Raw genomic sequence first — 15,667 nt, forward strand, 5'->3', positions numbered from 1 at the left:
CTGTAGAATTTTTGGACAACACAGCTTAAGAACAAGCTGTGACAAGAAGATTTGACTAGTTAGAATTGCAATGAAAAAGGGCAAAAGATGAGACACAGGCCCAATGATAAGGTTACTTAATGGCTACACAGAAAAGGAGCAAAAGTTGATGTCAACTTTAGAGTTAACTGAGGGACAAAGAATTAAAAAAAAATTTAAGTTCATAAGAACACCAAGAAACACATACAGGAGTTCAAGGAAGCTAAGATTATGTTACACAGGAAATAGCAACACTGGAACAAAATCAAGCCAAAATATTAAAAATGAAGAATAAAATACAGCAAATTGAAATTCATCAGAAACAGAAGAAAGAATCTCAGAATTGGAAGACATCTCCTGCAATAATACTGAAATAGTCATAAAGCTGGAAGGGGAATATGTCAAGCTAAGAAAAGCATACAGGTATTAAGGGTCACCATTAAAATACCAAACATAGAATTATATGAGTCCCAGAAGTCACAGAAAGAGAATATGGGTTTAAAGATGTAGTCAATGAAATAATAAATGAAATCTTCCCTAATATGAAGAAAGAACTGGGAAATGAAATACAGGTGGGGCACAGAACTCCCAATAGGATTGACCAAAAGTAACCCCCAGCACAACAAAGCATAATCAAGCTCTCTTCAATTGAACATAAAGAAAAGATACTTAAATATGCCTGTAAAAATCAATTAACTTATAGAGGAATTCCACTCAGACTCATTGCTAACCTCTCAGGGGAAATGTCACAGGTCAGAAGAGAATAGAATGACATATTCCAGATTCTAAAAGAAAAAAAATTCTCAGGCTATTATAACTTATCTAGCAAAGTTTTTGACATTGAAAATGAAAAAAATATTTCCAAGAAAATCAAAAGTTAAAAGATTTTGCTTCTACTAGACTTGCCCTACATATATTGCTTAAAGATGTTTCAGATACAGACAAAAGGAATAGAACCTACCACAACCAAACATGCAATATGTCCCAATCACATAACAAAAGAAGAGTAAATCAAACAGTGAACGACCCATTGCTAAAATGATAGGATCAAATCACTACCTCAAAATGTAAATGGCTTAAACTCATCAATCAGATAATACATCTATCTGTTGCTTATAATAGACAAATCTAACCAACAAAGATATATGAAAACTGAAAGTGAAAGAATGGAAAGAGATAGTCCAGAACAATGGAAATGAAAAATGAGCTAATGTAGCCATTCTTTTATCAGATATTATAGACTTTGATGTAAAAAACATTAAAAGAGATAATGATATTGCATAATAATTATGGGATCCACTCAGCAAGAAGAAGTCACCATAATAAATGCACAGACACCAAATGCCAGTGTTTCTAGCTACATAAAACAGATATTACTGGGTTTGAAGGGAGTGATAAACTCTAGTACAATAATGGTGGATTTCAATAATCCAGAAGCCTCAGTGGGTAGATCAATGAGACAAACTGAACAATGAAAAAATAGAGCTCACCCAGACAATAAAATAAATGGACTGAATCATTATCTACAGAACCTTTCATCTTATAAATACACTTTTCTATCAGTACATGGAACCTTCTTCAGCATTGTTCATATTACAGGATATAAAACAATTTTCAGCAAATTTTTAAAAAGTTGGAACCATAGCATGGTTCTCTGACCATCATGGAGTTAAAATGGAGAGTAACAAGTAAAAAAAAAAAAGAAAAAAAAAAAAAGAAGAGGAAGAAGAAAAGAAGAGGAGGAAGAAGAAGAAGAGGAAGAAGAAATATTGTAAATATTTGGAAACTGAGCAATTTGTTGTTAAATGAACAATTGGTTATAGGACAAATAAAAAGGAAATTTAAAAATTCTTGAAATAAATGGAGGCATCAATACAACATACCACAAATTGTGTGCACAATCAAGGCAGTGTCAAGAGGAAACTTCATGTCAATTGGTGCCAATGTCAAGAAACCAGAAAGGCCCCAGAGCAAATAGGCTAGTCATACGTCTGAAGGATCCAGAAAAACAACAGCAAAATAATTCCAATATTTGCAGAAAAAAGGAAATAATCAAAACCAGAGAGGAAAAAAACCAAATAGAGATCAAAAGAATAGTAAAGAAGACCAGCAGATCAAAGAGCTAGTTCTTTTGTATTCCAAATAGATTTCCCACTGGCCCAACTAGTCAAAAAAAGAAAAAGGAGGGAGAAGATACAAATTTATAGAATTAGTGGCAAAAAAGGAAATATAAAACAGATATCTCTGGCATACATAGAATAATCACAAACTACCACAAACAACTGCATGTGTACAAATTAGAAGACCTGGAAGATATGGATAGATTTTCAGACACATATAATTTATGAAAACTGAATCATGAGGCAATTAATAATCTAAATAAACATGTTACCAGGATGCAGACTGAACCAGTAATTAATTTTTTCCCAACAAAGAACGGTCTTGGTATGGATGCAATACTGCTGAATTTTACCAAAAAATTCAGAAAGCACATACCCCAATCTTCCACAAGCTTTTCGAAAACAATATAAAGGGTGACAGTCCTTCCAAATTCTTTCTATAAAGCCAACATCACTTTAATGCCAAACCCCAAATGGACACATGAAATAGATCTTCAGACCAGTATCTGTGATTAACATAACTGCAAAAATCCTCAACAAAACACGAGCTGACAGAATCCAACAATACTTCAGACAGATTATTCAAACAAACCAGGCAGGATTTATCCCTGGCACACAGGGATGGTTCAACACTATGCAAATCAATAAATATTATATATCATTTCAACAACTGAAGAATAGAAACTATATGATCTCAAAAGGGCAAGAGAAGCCATTTGATAAAATCCAACATGACTTCATGCTGAAAACCCTAAGCAAGATAGGTATTCAAGGAATATTCCATAACAATCAAAACAATATATGAATAATTTAACGGTCTTTCATTTTGAACGGTGAAAGACTGGAAGCTTTTCCACATGATCTGGAATTAGACAAGGGTGTACATTTTCACTACTAATTTTCAACATAGGATTGGAAATTCCCACTAGAGCTATTAGGAAAGAAAAAGAAATGAAAGGAATTGCAACTCAGAAAGAAATGATTAAAAATATTCCTGTTTGTGGAGTGCTAGAACTCATAAGAGTTTGGCAGGGTTGTAGTACACAAAATCAATGAACATAAATCAATGGCTGTAGTATACTTAAATAATTCCATGAGTGAGAAAGAACTTTGAAAGTACAGTCCCCTTTAAAAAAGTGGAGAAGAATCTTAAACATCTTGGAACAAACCTAAAGATGTGGAGGACCTCTATGATGAAAATTAAAAATATATACATACATTAATTATTGATATATATTTTAAAAACAAATGAGACAAGACATTAAAAGACAGAGAAATTTACCATGTTCCTTAGATCGATAGAATTAACATAATCAAGAAATCCACATTACCGAAATAATATATAGATTCCATGCAGTCAAAATCAAAATCCCAACATTCTTCTCAACAATAGATAAGCATTCATCCAGAAAATACAAGATACCAAAGTTATCCTGAAGAATAAAAATCAAGCTGGAGGGAACATAGTTTCAGACCTCAAAACATACGACATAAGAGTGGTAGTCAAACATGTCTGGTACTGGTACAGAAACAGAGAAGATCAATGGAAAAGAGCAGAAATCCCAAATGGGAGCACACACATGTATAGCCAACTCATCTTTCACAAAGGAACTGAAAATAATTTAGGGGTAAAGCCTGGCTTCTTTCTCAAATTGGACTATTGGATAGCAGGTTGCAGAAGTAATAAACAAGACCCTCACTTGTCACCTTTTATAAAAATCAGCTCTAAATGGAGCAAGGACTTCAATCTGCACTCAGAAACCATCAAACTTTCAGAAAAAATGCAGGAAGTCCTATGCAAGATACAGGCATTGGTAAATAATTCTTAGAAAAGTCACCAAAAGCATAGGCAATCAAAGCCAAAAAGAACAAATGGGACAACATCAACTAAGAAATTTCTATACAACAAAGGAAGTGATCAACAAAGCAAAAAAGTAACCAACAGAGTGGGAGAAAGTCTTTGCACACTACACAAGAGAAAAGGGACTAATATCTAGAACTTACAAAAATCTTCAGAAACTCAAAGACAGCATACAAATAACCCTGTGAAGAAATGGGCAAAGGAAATGAGCAAGCATTTTTCAAAAGAAAAAAATACAAATGAATAAATGTCGTGTGAAAAAATGCTCAGGCTCCCTAGCTATCAGGAAAATATAAATAAAAAACCATATTGAGGGTCCACCTAACCCCAGTAAGATTGGCCTACATACAGAAATCTACTACCAACTGCTGCTGAAGTAGCTGTGGGGAGAAAGATTCTCTACTTTAATACTGGTGAAAGCTTAGGCTAATGTAGCCACTATTCAAGTCAGTATGGAGAATGTTAAGACAATTGAAATTTGATCTACCTTATGACCCAGTCATCTCACTTCTGGGAAAAGAGCCAAACGAAATGAAATCTGCATAGGAAAGAGTGACCTGCAATCCTGTATTTACAACAGCACACTACTCCATGGAATACTACTTAGACATAAAAAAAAAAAAAAATGCTATGAGTTGTGACAAAACGGTCCCAACCAGAGACCATTATCTTCAGTGAAATAAGCCGATGCAGAAAATGCAAATATCATATGCTTTCTCTGATATAAGGCAAACACCATGCAAAATATAAGATAAATTAGATATATAGATGAATATGTATATACCTCATCCAGAGGAACCAGGTGTATAATGAAGATTAGCATTGCAAGGAGTAAAGATACATTGAATTGTGCATCTGTACTCCTGAATAAAATATGGACCTTCAATGAAGCTGTTAAATATATCTCAACAATAGGATACTGAATTTCTTCCATTTTCTGTATCTACAATGTCATGATACACTTAAATAGCAGAATGATGGACTTCTGATGGTTGCTGAAGAAATAATACTATTGTAACAACATAGAGCAAAACAGTTGGGGCAAGTGGGAATATATAAGGTGGAAGGGGAAATTCCTTGAGCCTACGGTACTGTGTGGGAGGGGCGGGGGAAATCCCAGTGCCTATAAAACTGTATCACATAATACAATGTTATTAACAATAAAAAAAAAGAAGAAGAAAATGGTTCCTTGCTATTTCTATGTTCAATGCTCCATTAAATAAAACTGAATCATGTCTTAGGGCCATTCTGAGTGGTAAATATCTAGAAATAATCAGCTATAACTTTGCATATTTAGCAAATTCAGTCTGTCGTGGTTTTCAAAAGGCAGAACTGGGAAAAGGTAATGTCATTTAATGAGAAGCAGGCGCAATTTCCACCAACAAACCTAGAAACATTTCAAAAATTTTAATGTTGAAAAGTTTGAAGTTTTCTTTTTTTCCTTTTGACGCTCTAGGGTTACAAGTTTAAAAGCAAGCCCTTAAGTTCCAGGAAACAATACAAATTAGTAGAAGGCAGTCACAGCCTTACTTACGATGCCCATTCTGTAACTGGTTTCTTCTCTTCTCTTCTGACTTCATTTTGGCTTTTATGTACCACTGACACCTTTAAAAAGGTAAGCGGAAATTTTTAAGAACTGTGCAGGAGAAGAACTAAAATCAATTAAAATATACTTCATCCATAGACAATTTTTTTTCATAAAGATAACTTTAATAATATCTTTATAATGTGAAAATGTACTATAGAAGGATTCTGGCAGGTTGCTCTAAGCTACAGGACTCAGAATACATAAACTTGACATCTTTTGTGCCACTTTTGATACTGTTACTTTCTTATGTCAGTTTTTTTTGGTCAAAAAAATTCAAAATCAGAATCCCAGATTCTTCTGAATCAGAATCTCAGAAATTTAGACAATTATTTTCCATTTTAATGCTAACTAGCATGATATGTAACTCTGTGACTAGTAAAACTACTACATTCTTTCAGACAGCAGCTGTATTTTTTCAGTGACTCAGAATTAACTGACTACCATTCAAGAATGTATCAATTCATTAATATAGATGTAATATAAATATATGCGTGTGTGTATGTATATATACACACATATATATAGCTTTAAATTTGCTATCAAAATATAGATAGCGATTTTATATGCCTATCCTATGGAATTTATAAATGGATTTGAATAAAATATAAGTGTTTTACAAGATTTAAAAACAGAACAAAGGGTGTTTACAGTTCACTGAACCACTGTGCTTGAAGGCAAATGTTTATTATTTCTGCTCCTTATCATAAATCAGTGATTTTTTGGTGGTGGCTCTGTATTTGAGTTGAAGACAGTATGGAAGTATTTTGCAACAAATGTATGTTTCAGATTATGAAGAAGACTCATGGAATCTTTTCGTGACTTTCATTTAGAAAGAATATTTTTCTATCCATAGGAATTATAAGTACATATTTGTGATGTCTTACCAAAGTTGTGTACATATACAAACACAAAGAAAACTGACACATTCCTTTAAATAATTTCAAACATATTAAAATCAATTAAATTTTGGTATTACTTGTACCTTCCTCTTATCATTGGATATAACTGCATTAAAATGAATAGCTGATTTCAATATATGTCATCATTCTAAATCTACACAAAAAAACACAGAAAATTACTATTTAGATGGATGAAACACATTGACCAGCTGCTCAAGTTTCAATCTTTCAAATTTAAATTGATTAATACTTAACATTTTGATCCATATTACTCCAAGATGAAGAAAAACTTGTCTTGAAAAGCCAACGATGTAATTCTAATATGGAATTTCACTATTTAATTGATTAAAGAAGCACATTTATATGATAGTATGTTTACAAGTTTTTATAGAAAGTGCTATACGTTTCCATTAAACCATCTATTTTCCAGGAAAAATAATCTTTCAAGTTATAGTATTAGTACTACTAAAGAAAAAAATTTACAAGGTATAGTATTATTATTATTATAATAAATGAAAATTTCAAGTAACTTATTGAATATGAACTTATCCTCACAGCTTTCAAAATGCTTTTATCCAGTCTTTGTAAGCATCCACAGGTGGGAACCTGCTGATATAAGGAACTGGTGCTGGTGGTTATGCTATGGTATGACGTTCACTATCAAAGCAGAATCTGCCAAGATTCCTATCCATTGTAGGCGTATTTTGCTGCACCAAACGCATTTTGATACACAGTGAATAGAAAGTATGGTTATCCATCAATGTAAGTAATAAACTGGCATTTTGTAGTTACCTTCCAGTGATCAAGAAGAATAAGGTGAGGATGACGAGGAGGGTGAATCCCCCGACAGCTGCTGTGGCTATCACAAGAATCTGCCCTTGTTCTGCTGCCATGTCTGAAGCTGAAACACAGGCCCAATACTATTAGATTCAGCTATTGTGAAACTTCCCTATCACATTTCTGCTATAACTTAGTAGTTAAGGAGTCTTCAGAAAGTTCACATATGTGTACATTAAGCAAAAACTATATGTGATTGTTAAAGGATATGCACAATAATAAACATTTTAAAATCACAGTTTCTATGAACATTTAAAAGTAACTTCTTATACCTGAAATGAGAGTAATGGATACCAAACTTAACATATTTGACCTGTGCTTTATATTTTGGGATACAGAATACAAATCTAAAATAAATGAGAATTGCTTAAGTCCACAGAGTTTAGACACTAACCACAATAGAAACCTTTCTTATTCCTGACAAAATATCATAAACTGGATGCATTCTTGCATCCGACAACTGAAGATTGTGTGATGCAGAATTCCATCAACAGGTGGACTAACACATTTTGTTGCTAATCACACTTGTTCATTTTTCCCCCCTTTATAATTGACTGATAGCTCAGGCTTTATAGATTATTTTGATGTTTGTATCCACAAAACGCTACTTGGAGATTCCTTTATTTTTAAAAAAATACTCAATTTTTCTTCTTTTTTTAATTGGAAAGTCAGATATACAGAGAAGGGGAGAGACAGAGAGGAAGATCTTCCATCTGCTGATTTCCTCCCCATCTTCCATCCACTGACTTACTCCAGTGGCAATGGCCAGAACTGAGCCAATTCGAAGCCAGGAGCTTCTTCTGGGTCTTCCATGCAGGTGCAAGGTCCCAAGCCTTTAGACTGTCATCTACTGCTTTCCCAGGCCACAGGCAGGCAGCTGGGTGGAAGGTGGGGCACTAAGATTAGAACCAGTGCCCATATGGATTCCCGGTGTGTGCAAGACTTTAGCCACTAGATCACCATGCCTGGCCCTATTGATTCCTTTTAAGAGTGTCCTTCTTTGTGTTTCACAGACCTTAACTCAAGTATTAAAGTTATAATTCTCCATTTTGTCAATCCAAGAATATTCATGGTAGGTGGTTAGATGCTTTATCAGTAATTGGAAAACTGATATTTAAAAACTTTCCTCCCCTTGTTTTTTAAGAGACAAGACCAGATAGTATAGCCACAGCATGATTCTTTGACAAAAGCTGTATCTTTAAAATGCTAGGGCTGCATGCTTTGCTTTTAAAGAAAGAAAATATAAATTAAATTTTATATAATTTCAAGTAAATCATTAGCATGCCTCATACTCTGTTCCATCAGAAACTATTTTTATTAGAAGAGATCGCACTTTGTTTAACAATAGAGGTAAAAAAAAAAGCTACAAAATACAAAATGGACAAATTAAGGAACTTTGCTTATGCTCTCAGAGCTGTGAACAGAATTTAGGTTTCTGGGTTTTGTTTCATTGCTTTTTCTTACATTACAACACACAATAATTCACTTAAACATTAATATTCTAACAATTATTTCAATTGATCTGTTCAGAATTCCTTAACATGAATAAAACTCAGTTTTTATTTTAATTTCAATAAACATCAATCTTATTTGTTATAGGAAGCCTAGTGAATAAAAAAGAGTAAATAACTAAAAATGCATAATTTTCATTCTAATAATGTATTAAACTTAAGTACTCGAATGCTCACATAGAAGTAAGTTTTTCTCTGGGAACAAAGCATGTAGTATACTACGCAGAGTAACAGCATCCTTCTCAGACATCATAGCTGTTAGAGAATATACGCAGCTGAAATGCTGTTGTTCACAGAAAAAAAATAGTCACAGCATTAAAGATACTTTTCAAGAAATATAAATTTATATAAAAATATAAGTCATTTATGTTCAGCTTTCAGCAAGAGAAATTTATTATACCCTGGAATTAGATTCTTCTCACTCTGATTTGATCAAGATATTTTCAGGCAATCTATTACATTGCCAAGTTTCAGCTGATAATCTGTGCAGAGACAAGCTAAGTAACTGCATTTTCATCAATAAATGATGTACAGAAGGTCTTTTATTTTATCTTGCCTGAATTTTCTAATCTTTAAAATAGCACTGATATGGAAATGTCACATTTCCTCATTGAAAATTATTTTAAAAACCAAATTATAAGAAATAGATATGGAAAATAACATTAGCTTTTTGACAATAAAGAGAAAATAAAACAATATTTATTGATACTTGCCTGCTTTGTAAATATATATTTTAAGAGTTAAGAACACAAAACATATAATTGCACAGTACACACATAGGCAGCAATTTATTGGGAGATGTATTTAAAGTTGAAATGAGGAAAAGATGAAATTAAGTATGGATAATCAGATTAAATTAGATAATAAACAATAAAATGACAGCTTTAGTAATATTTATTTTCTTATATACCTATGATCTCACTGATTTATGAACTTTGTGATTTTAAGTGGATATTAGACTATTAACTTGTGACACTTTAAAATGTGTATTAATGTAAAATTACTCATTTAACCTCTATATGAGGAATCCAAATACTTCTCCTTGATGAATAAAATACATAAATATGTAAGTCTCCACACTAGCTTCATCTCAGCATCCTCCGACCAGACTGACATTGCTCCACTTCTTTGCATGACCTGAACTCTTTCTCTTATGGTCACTTCCCAGTCACTCCTCCTTCATGCTCATCACATCATTTGTGAAGCATTTTGTTTGTTTGCTTTTGAGATTTGATTGATTCCACAGATATTCCTGTTAGAGTCTTAAAAATTAGTTCTACAAAAATTTGTGTATTTCATTGAAATTACTATTCTGTTAATTTATCTCTTTAACTGGACTGTGAATTCTACAAAACAGAGATGTAATTCACTGTGGTGTCCGTAGTGGGTTGAATTTTCAGGTTAAGGTTCGTGATCACAGTTAACTTGGTTGTGTCAATTTCAGTATTTTTGTAAGAGAGAGAAGACCAGAGGATAAACAAGAGGTAGGGATATAAAGATAGAATCAGACATCAGCATTCGCCAGTCACAGGCAAATGAACATCCAGGATAAAAGAAGCTGGAAGGTGCAAAGAGGGGTGCTTCATTTGAGCCTTTGAGAGAACGAGCTTTTGGTCTCCAGAACCGTGATTGTTTCTTAAAGTTCCCTTGTTTCTGGTACTTTGTTATGAGTGCTAGAGAACAATGGGGTTTGAGTAAGAGAATGTTTACTGGGACTGGATGATTCTGGTAACAAAAGTGACATTAGTCACATGTCCACCTTCCCTTAATGTCTGACGAACATTTGCCTGAAAGCAGCTATGCATTATACGTGAAGACAGTGTACACAACACCAATTTGATCAGATGATTCCAATTATTCTGCTCACTGAAGACAATGTTTCCTAGAAGATGAGAGCTGATAGGAAATTCAGACTTTTACATTTTATCAGGTTGAGTAGACTCAGATTGGAAATATGGGTCTAAGGCTAAGAACTTAATGTTTCACTCAATAAATATTTATTGAGCAATTGCTCTGTCAGGCACTCAGGTGGACATTGGGGGTTATAGTGATGAATGAATGAGACACAGTTACTATGCTGATAGATTTATAACTAGTTAAGTCAGGAAGACATGTTGATTAAAATTATGAATATAATTGTTATAAAAGGGAAATTGCAAGACATTGGAAGACAATAAAAACACCAGTAGCAACATGTCAGCTGATAAGTTTAGAAACTATAAGATATAAAGTGCTGGAGAAAGGAGGTAGAAGGAGATGTTCTTTGCAAAAGCCTTTATTGACTTGGTTTATTTGAACATCTAGATAACATATGCTCTCTACCAAACGGATACTGTGATGCTGTGAAAACACATAATGAAGAGTTACAGGTTCCTGTGTTACATAGGCTTATCTGTACTATTAATCATTATTTTCCATCCAGAGAAACTTGGTTTTAATCAGTTTTGAGGAAGACAATCTATTACTTATTCATGTAAGTAGCAGCTACACAGCACAAACTTGTAGGACTATCCTATTGCAATAAGATGGAGAAAATCATTCAGGGGGTGGGAATTTCAGAAGGTAATAGGGAAATCCTAGGCCATATGGAATTGTACCATAAAATTCAAAATAAAAAATAGGAATATGAAAAGAACCAAAATAAAATTCATGATAAAAATATATTTGTGATTAGCTGATTGAAATTGTTCCTTGTTAAATGGGATGGGATTGCACACTTAGAAATAATAGTGCATTAAAGTAAAACATTTCATTTTATTGTTGGAGATATGTACACTTCCTTCAGAGAAAGCAATTATCCAAAGAGCTGCAAAGTTACTGAGCTAGAATTCAGCACCCAGCCAGGGTTTGGCATCAGCTGGGATGACTTTATGAAGTGAGGTTTGCTTTAGCTTTTTCTATCTTAAAAAAAGGAAAATGAAAAGCTTGTTACTTGGAATCCAAACATTTAAAAAATAGACTTCATGTCTTAGGGAAGTGTGAGAGAAAAGCAATTTGGCTATTTTTAACCAAAGATTTTTCTTCTATGGAAACATATGATTTTGTGTCTCAGTAATCAAGATTATTCTAGTTTATATTTACATTCAAAGTAAAATCTGTTATTTGTATTCTGTGTGATTGCTTTAATGTTAACTCTTTTCTGTTTTGAACATCTTTCTAAAGTTATTAAGACAGCAGGTACATGATTTTTTTTTTCAAAAATGCTTCCCAGTGATGTAAACTGTCTTCATCTTTTCATCAAAGTGATTCTTTTTGCACAACATATATCTCAACCAAATAATGGTTGGCAGCAGACAGCAAAATAATTTTAAGATTTACTGGTAGCTAGTACAGGAAAATTCTCTGTTCAGATCATTTACTATAGCCAAGCTTGGTTTAACCTTATGAGAATGAAGTGTATTCACACAGAGATGCACACATATAGAGTAATTAATGTGATTAACTGCAGCAACATATGCACAAAGAGAAGAGTTTGAGATACAAAGAGAAGGCTAAGGAAATGTTTCTCCTAAACAAATGTTATCTTACAGCACCTTAGATGCTATTATTATTTAGGCTTACTGGTTTTGAAAGCATGGTATCATTCCTTATTTTGCCTCTTTTTTTCTACAGCTTTAGAGTCATTTTCTTCATATTTTATATAACCTTTCACTTATGTGTGTGGGTGTGTGTTTATTTATGAGTATATATATGTTTGTGTGTCTCTCACACAGAGATGGAGAGAGATGCAAAGAGGTAAGTAATAAAAAATTATCAATATGGTATTGCACTAAAAGACATTTATTAACATTCATTCAATGCTTGGTGCCATGTACCAATAGGAAAAATACTTGTAACAACAGAAATAAAATAGAGAATTGCAAGAGGGTCTGCTTTCAACTCTGATTAGTGAATGCTCAACTAGATGGAAACACAGCTGACAATTGTTCCTGTTCAAGAAGGGAATTAGCAGGAATTGTATGTTTTTCAGAAAATGGTTTCATAGCTGTGCCCTGTTCTGCTCTGTCCCTTCTCCAAAGTGCAACTCTGTACCTCATGCAGCAGCTACCCTGGGAAAGTAAAGATTTTCAGACTCACTGTTTCTGATGATCTCAATTTACCTATCAGATAAAAATGCCAACAGACACTTGGAAAATTGGAAAATTTGAGTCTGGTACATTTTGATAGAGGCAAGAGCAGAGGCAGGTAGTACAGCATGATGAAACACTCCTTTTTTGAAATGGATTCTCCTATTCATTAATCAGTAGTCAAGATGGCTTGTCGCAGACTTTATGCAACAAATTGCAAATAATAATGAAGAGTGACTGCAACATTTAAGCTATTGGAACTATTCTCAACATTCCAAATGCCAGGGGCTTAATTTGTAAATGTTTGTGATTATTTTATATTTTTACTGGTAGATGAGATCTCCAAGAACATTTATTTTCTGCAGTTGAAATTCTTTTCCTCATACATACAGACTTTATCTTTCTTTTAAAATTGAATATACAGTATAGAATTGAATTTCCTTACATTTTTCACAAATCTCCTGGACCAATGTTTCAGAACTGTTGATATTTAACTTTAAATACTATTCAACATGTGTTATCATATTAATAGTACACATCTTCATATTGTATAAATGTATCCAAATGCTTGACATTACAACTTTTTCAAATAATTTATTGTCGAATGACGTAGACAGCTTTGTAATTAAAAGAATAATTATTGAAGATATAAATTTCATGAGGTTTATAAATTCAAAGATTTGTTTGCATTTGTTTCACAAAAAATACTTTAAAAATAATCTATGCAATGAAGATCAGAAAGAAATCAAATAGATGCCACTTGGAAAGAAGGAAGTTCAATAATACCTGTTTGAAATGATATGACTCTTTATATGCAGGAACCAAGAGACTCCACCAAAGAGGCATACACTACCAATATTCTGGCTGAGAACAAATTTGTACGCCCACTCTTCTTCCAAAAAATATTAAATGCATTGTGATACATTTAACCAAGGATGTGATAGATATTACAATGAAAATTTCAAAAACATAAGTAAAGTTAAGTTATTGAAATATTTAGAAACTTCCCTTGTTCACAGACTGAAAGAATCAATAGCATATTAGTAAAAATTACTCAAAGCAATTTACAAATTCAATGCAATCAGAATTAAAATTCCAAGGACCTGTTTCACAGATGGAATAAGAACATACAAAAATTCATATGAAAACAAAAGACTCCAAATAGTCAAATGGATCTTAAACTTTGAAAGAAACACATGAAGCAATACAATATGAAATTTAGAAACAAACTAGAAGGCTATTATAATTATAAAAGAGCCTGATGTTGAAACATAAATAGACATGTAGACCAAGTAACAGTACAGAATTCCAAGAAATCAACCTGTGTACTTGCAACCAACTAATCTTTGATAAAGGACCTAAAATCACTCTGGCAAAAGGAAAATATCTTCAATAAATGCCTTGGGAATACCAATTTCCATATGTGAAACTGAGAAATACCCCCTTTGCAATCTAAAAAGACTCAATTAATAACTAATCAAGTATATAAACTTAAAGTCTGGAACCATTAAATTACGGGGGAAAACATGGAGGAAATGCTATGAAACATTAACCCAGGGAAAGACTTCTTGGGTACAATGCAGCGTCAAAAAAAACAAAAATAGACAAATGCTATTACATTAATCTAAGAAGCTCTGTGCAGCAAAGAAAACAAATAACAAATTGTTAAGCATTAGTATGAAGCAACAATTAAAAGAATGGGAGAGAATATTCACAAACTATTATGCATCAGGTAAAGGATTAACATACAGAAAATGTAAGGAGCTCAAGAAAATCAACAACAATGCCAACAATCCAATTACGAAAAGAATACATATGGACACTAATTTTTCAAGGAAACAGAAAAAAATCAGATGCACAAATAAACATTCAGGCTAACTAGCCATCAGTAAAATGCAAATAAAATGCCAAGTGAGGCCTGTCTTCACCCTAGTCAGAAAGAGTACTATCCAAAAATCAAAGAGAATCCTAACACACTCTTGGTGGAAATGCAGATTGTTACAACCATTATGGAAAACAATTATAGCGACTCCCCTGATAATAAGCCTACTATATTGTCCAGCTATACCACTCCTGGGGATATATGTGAAGCAAGTGAAATCAGCATATGAATAAGATACCTGCATTCTAATGTTCATAGCAACTCAATTCACAACAGCAAAAACATGGAATCTACCTATATGTATATTAATTGATTGGATAAATTAAAGTTGATACATAAAGAAATGATGGAACTTTACTCATAAAAATGAATGAAATTCTGACATTCATAACTGGAGATTCATATGGTTAAATAAGTCAGATGCAGAAAGACAAATATCACATTTCCTCTTAGTTGAAGTGGTTAACGGGGGTATAAAAATTGTGCGGATATCCCATCCTTTGGCACATAAAAATATGATTCACTGAATTATACCATGTCAATAACAATATGCACATCTTTCTTCATCTTGTTGCTCTCATCTTGTGATATTACTATCTTTACTCAAGAAAATTAGTATATGTGTATGTATGCAATTTTACATGGTAAATATTAAAAAATTTACATTTTAAAGCTAAAATATCACAAATATGTCAGAAATAAGTCATTTTAAAATATATTTAAATAACAATGCTTAAAAGACCTCTGCATGAATATAAAAAAATTGTACCAAAGTAAAGTTATCTTTTAATTTTGTTTTCTACGAGCCTGTTAAGTATTACAACTTCCTAACATAACAAAGAAGGGAAGTCGAGGATAAATAGATCTTAATTTTTCTAAACTCA

At 32.8% G+C, this 15,667-nt stretch overlaps 1 protein-coding gene across 1 annotated transcript in view; it reads right to left on the minus strand.

The window, feature by feature from the left end:
• Positions 1–15,667, minus strand: part of EPHA6 (EPH receptor A6) — a 795,505-nt gene that overhangs the window by 244,835 nt on the left and 535,003 nt on the right. Inside the window, 2 exon segments of the mRNA XM_040980604.1 lie at positions 5,534–5,604; positions 7,279–7,387. Coding sequence (XP_040836538.1) covers positions 5,534–5,604; positions 7,279–7,387 — 180 coding nt within the window.

This window comes from Ochotona curzoniae, unplaced genomic scaffold (genome assembly GCF_017591425.1).
Source record: "Ochotona curzoniae isolate NIBS_2020 unplaced genomic scaffold, NIBS_Ocur_1.0 contig_3498, whole genome shotgun sequence".
In the NCBI taxonomy this organism is placed as follows: Eukaryota; Metazoa; Chordata; class Mammalia; order Lagomorpha; family Ochotonidae; genus Ochotona; species Ochotona curzoniae.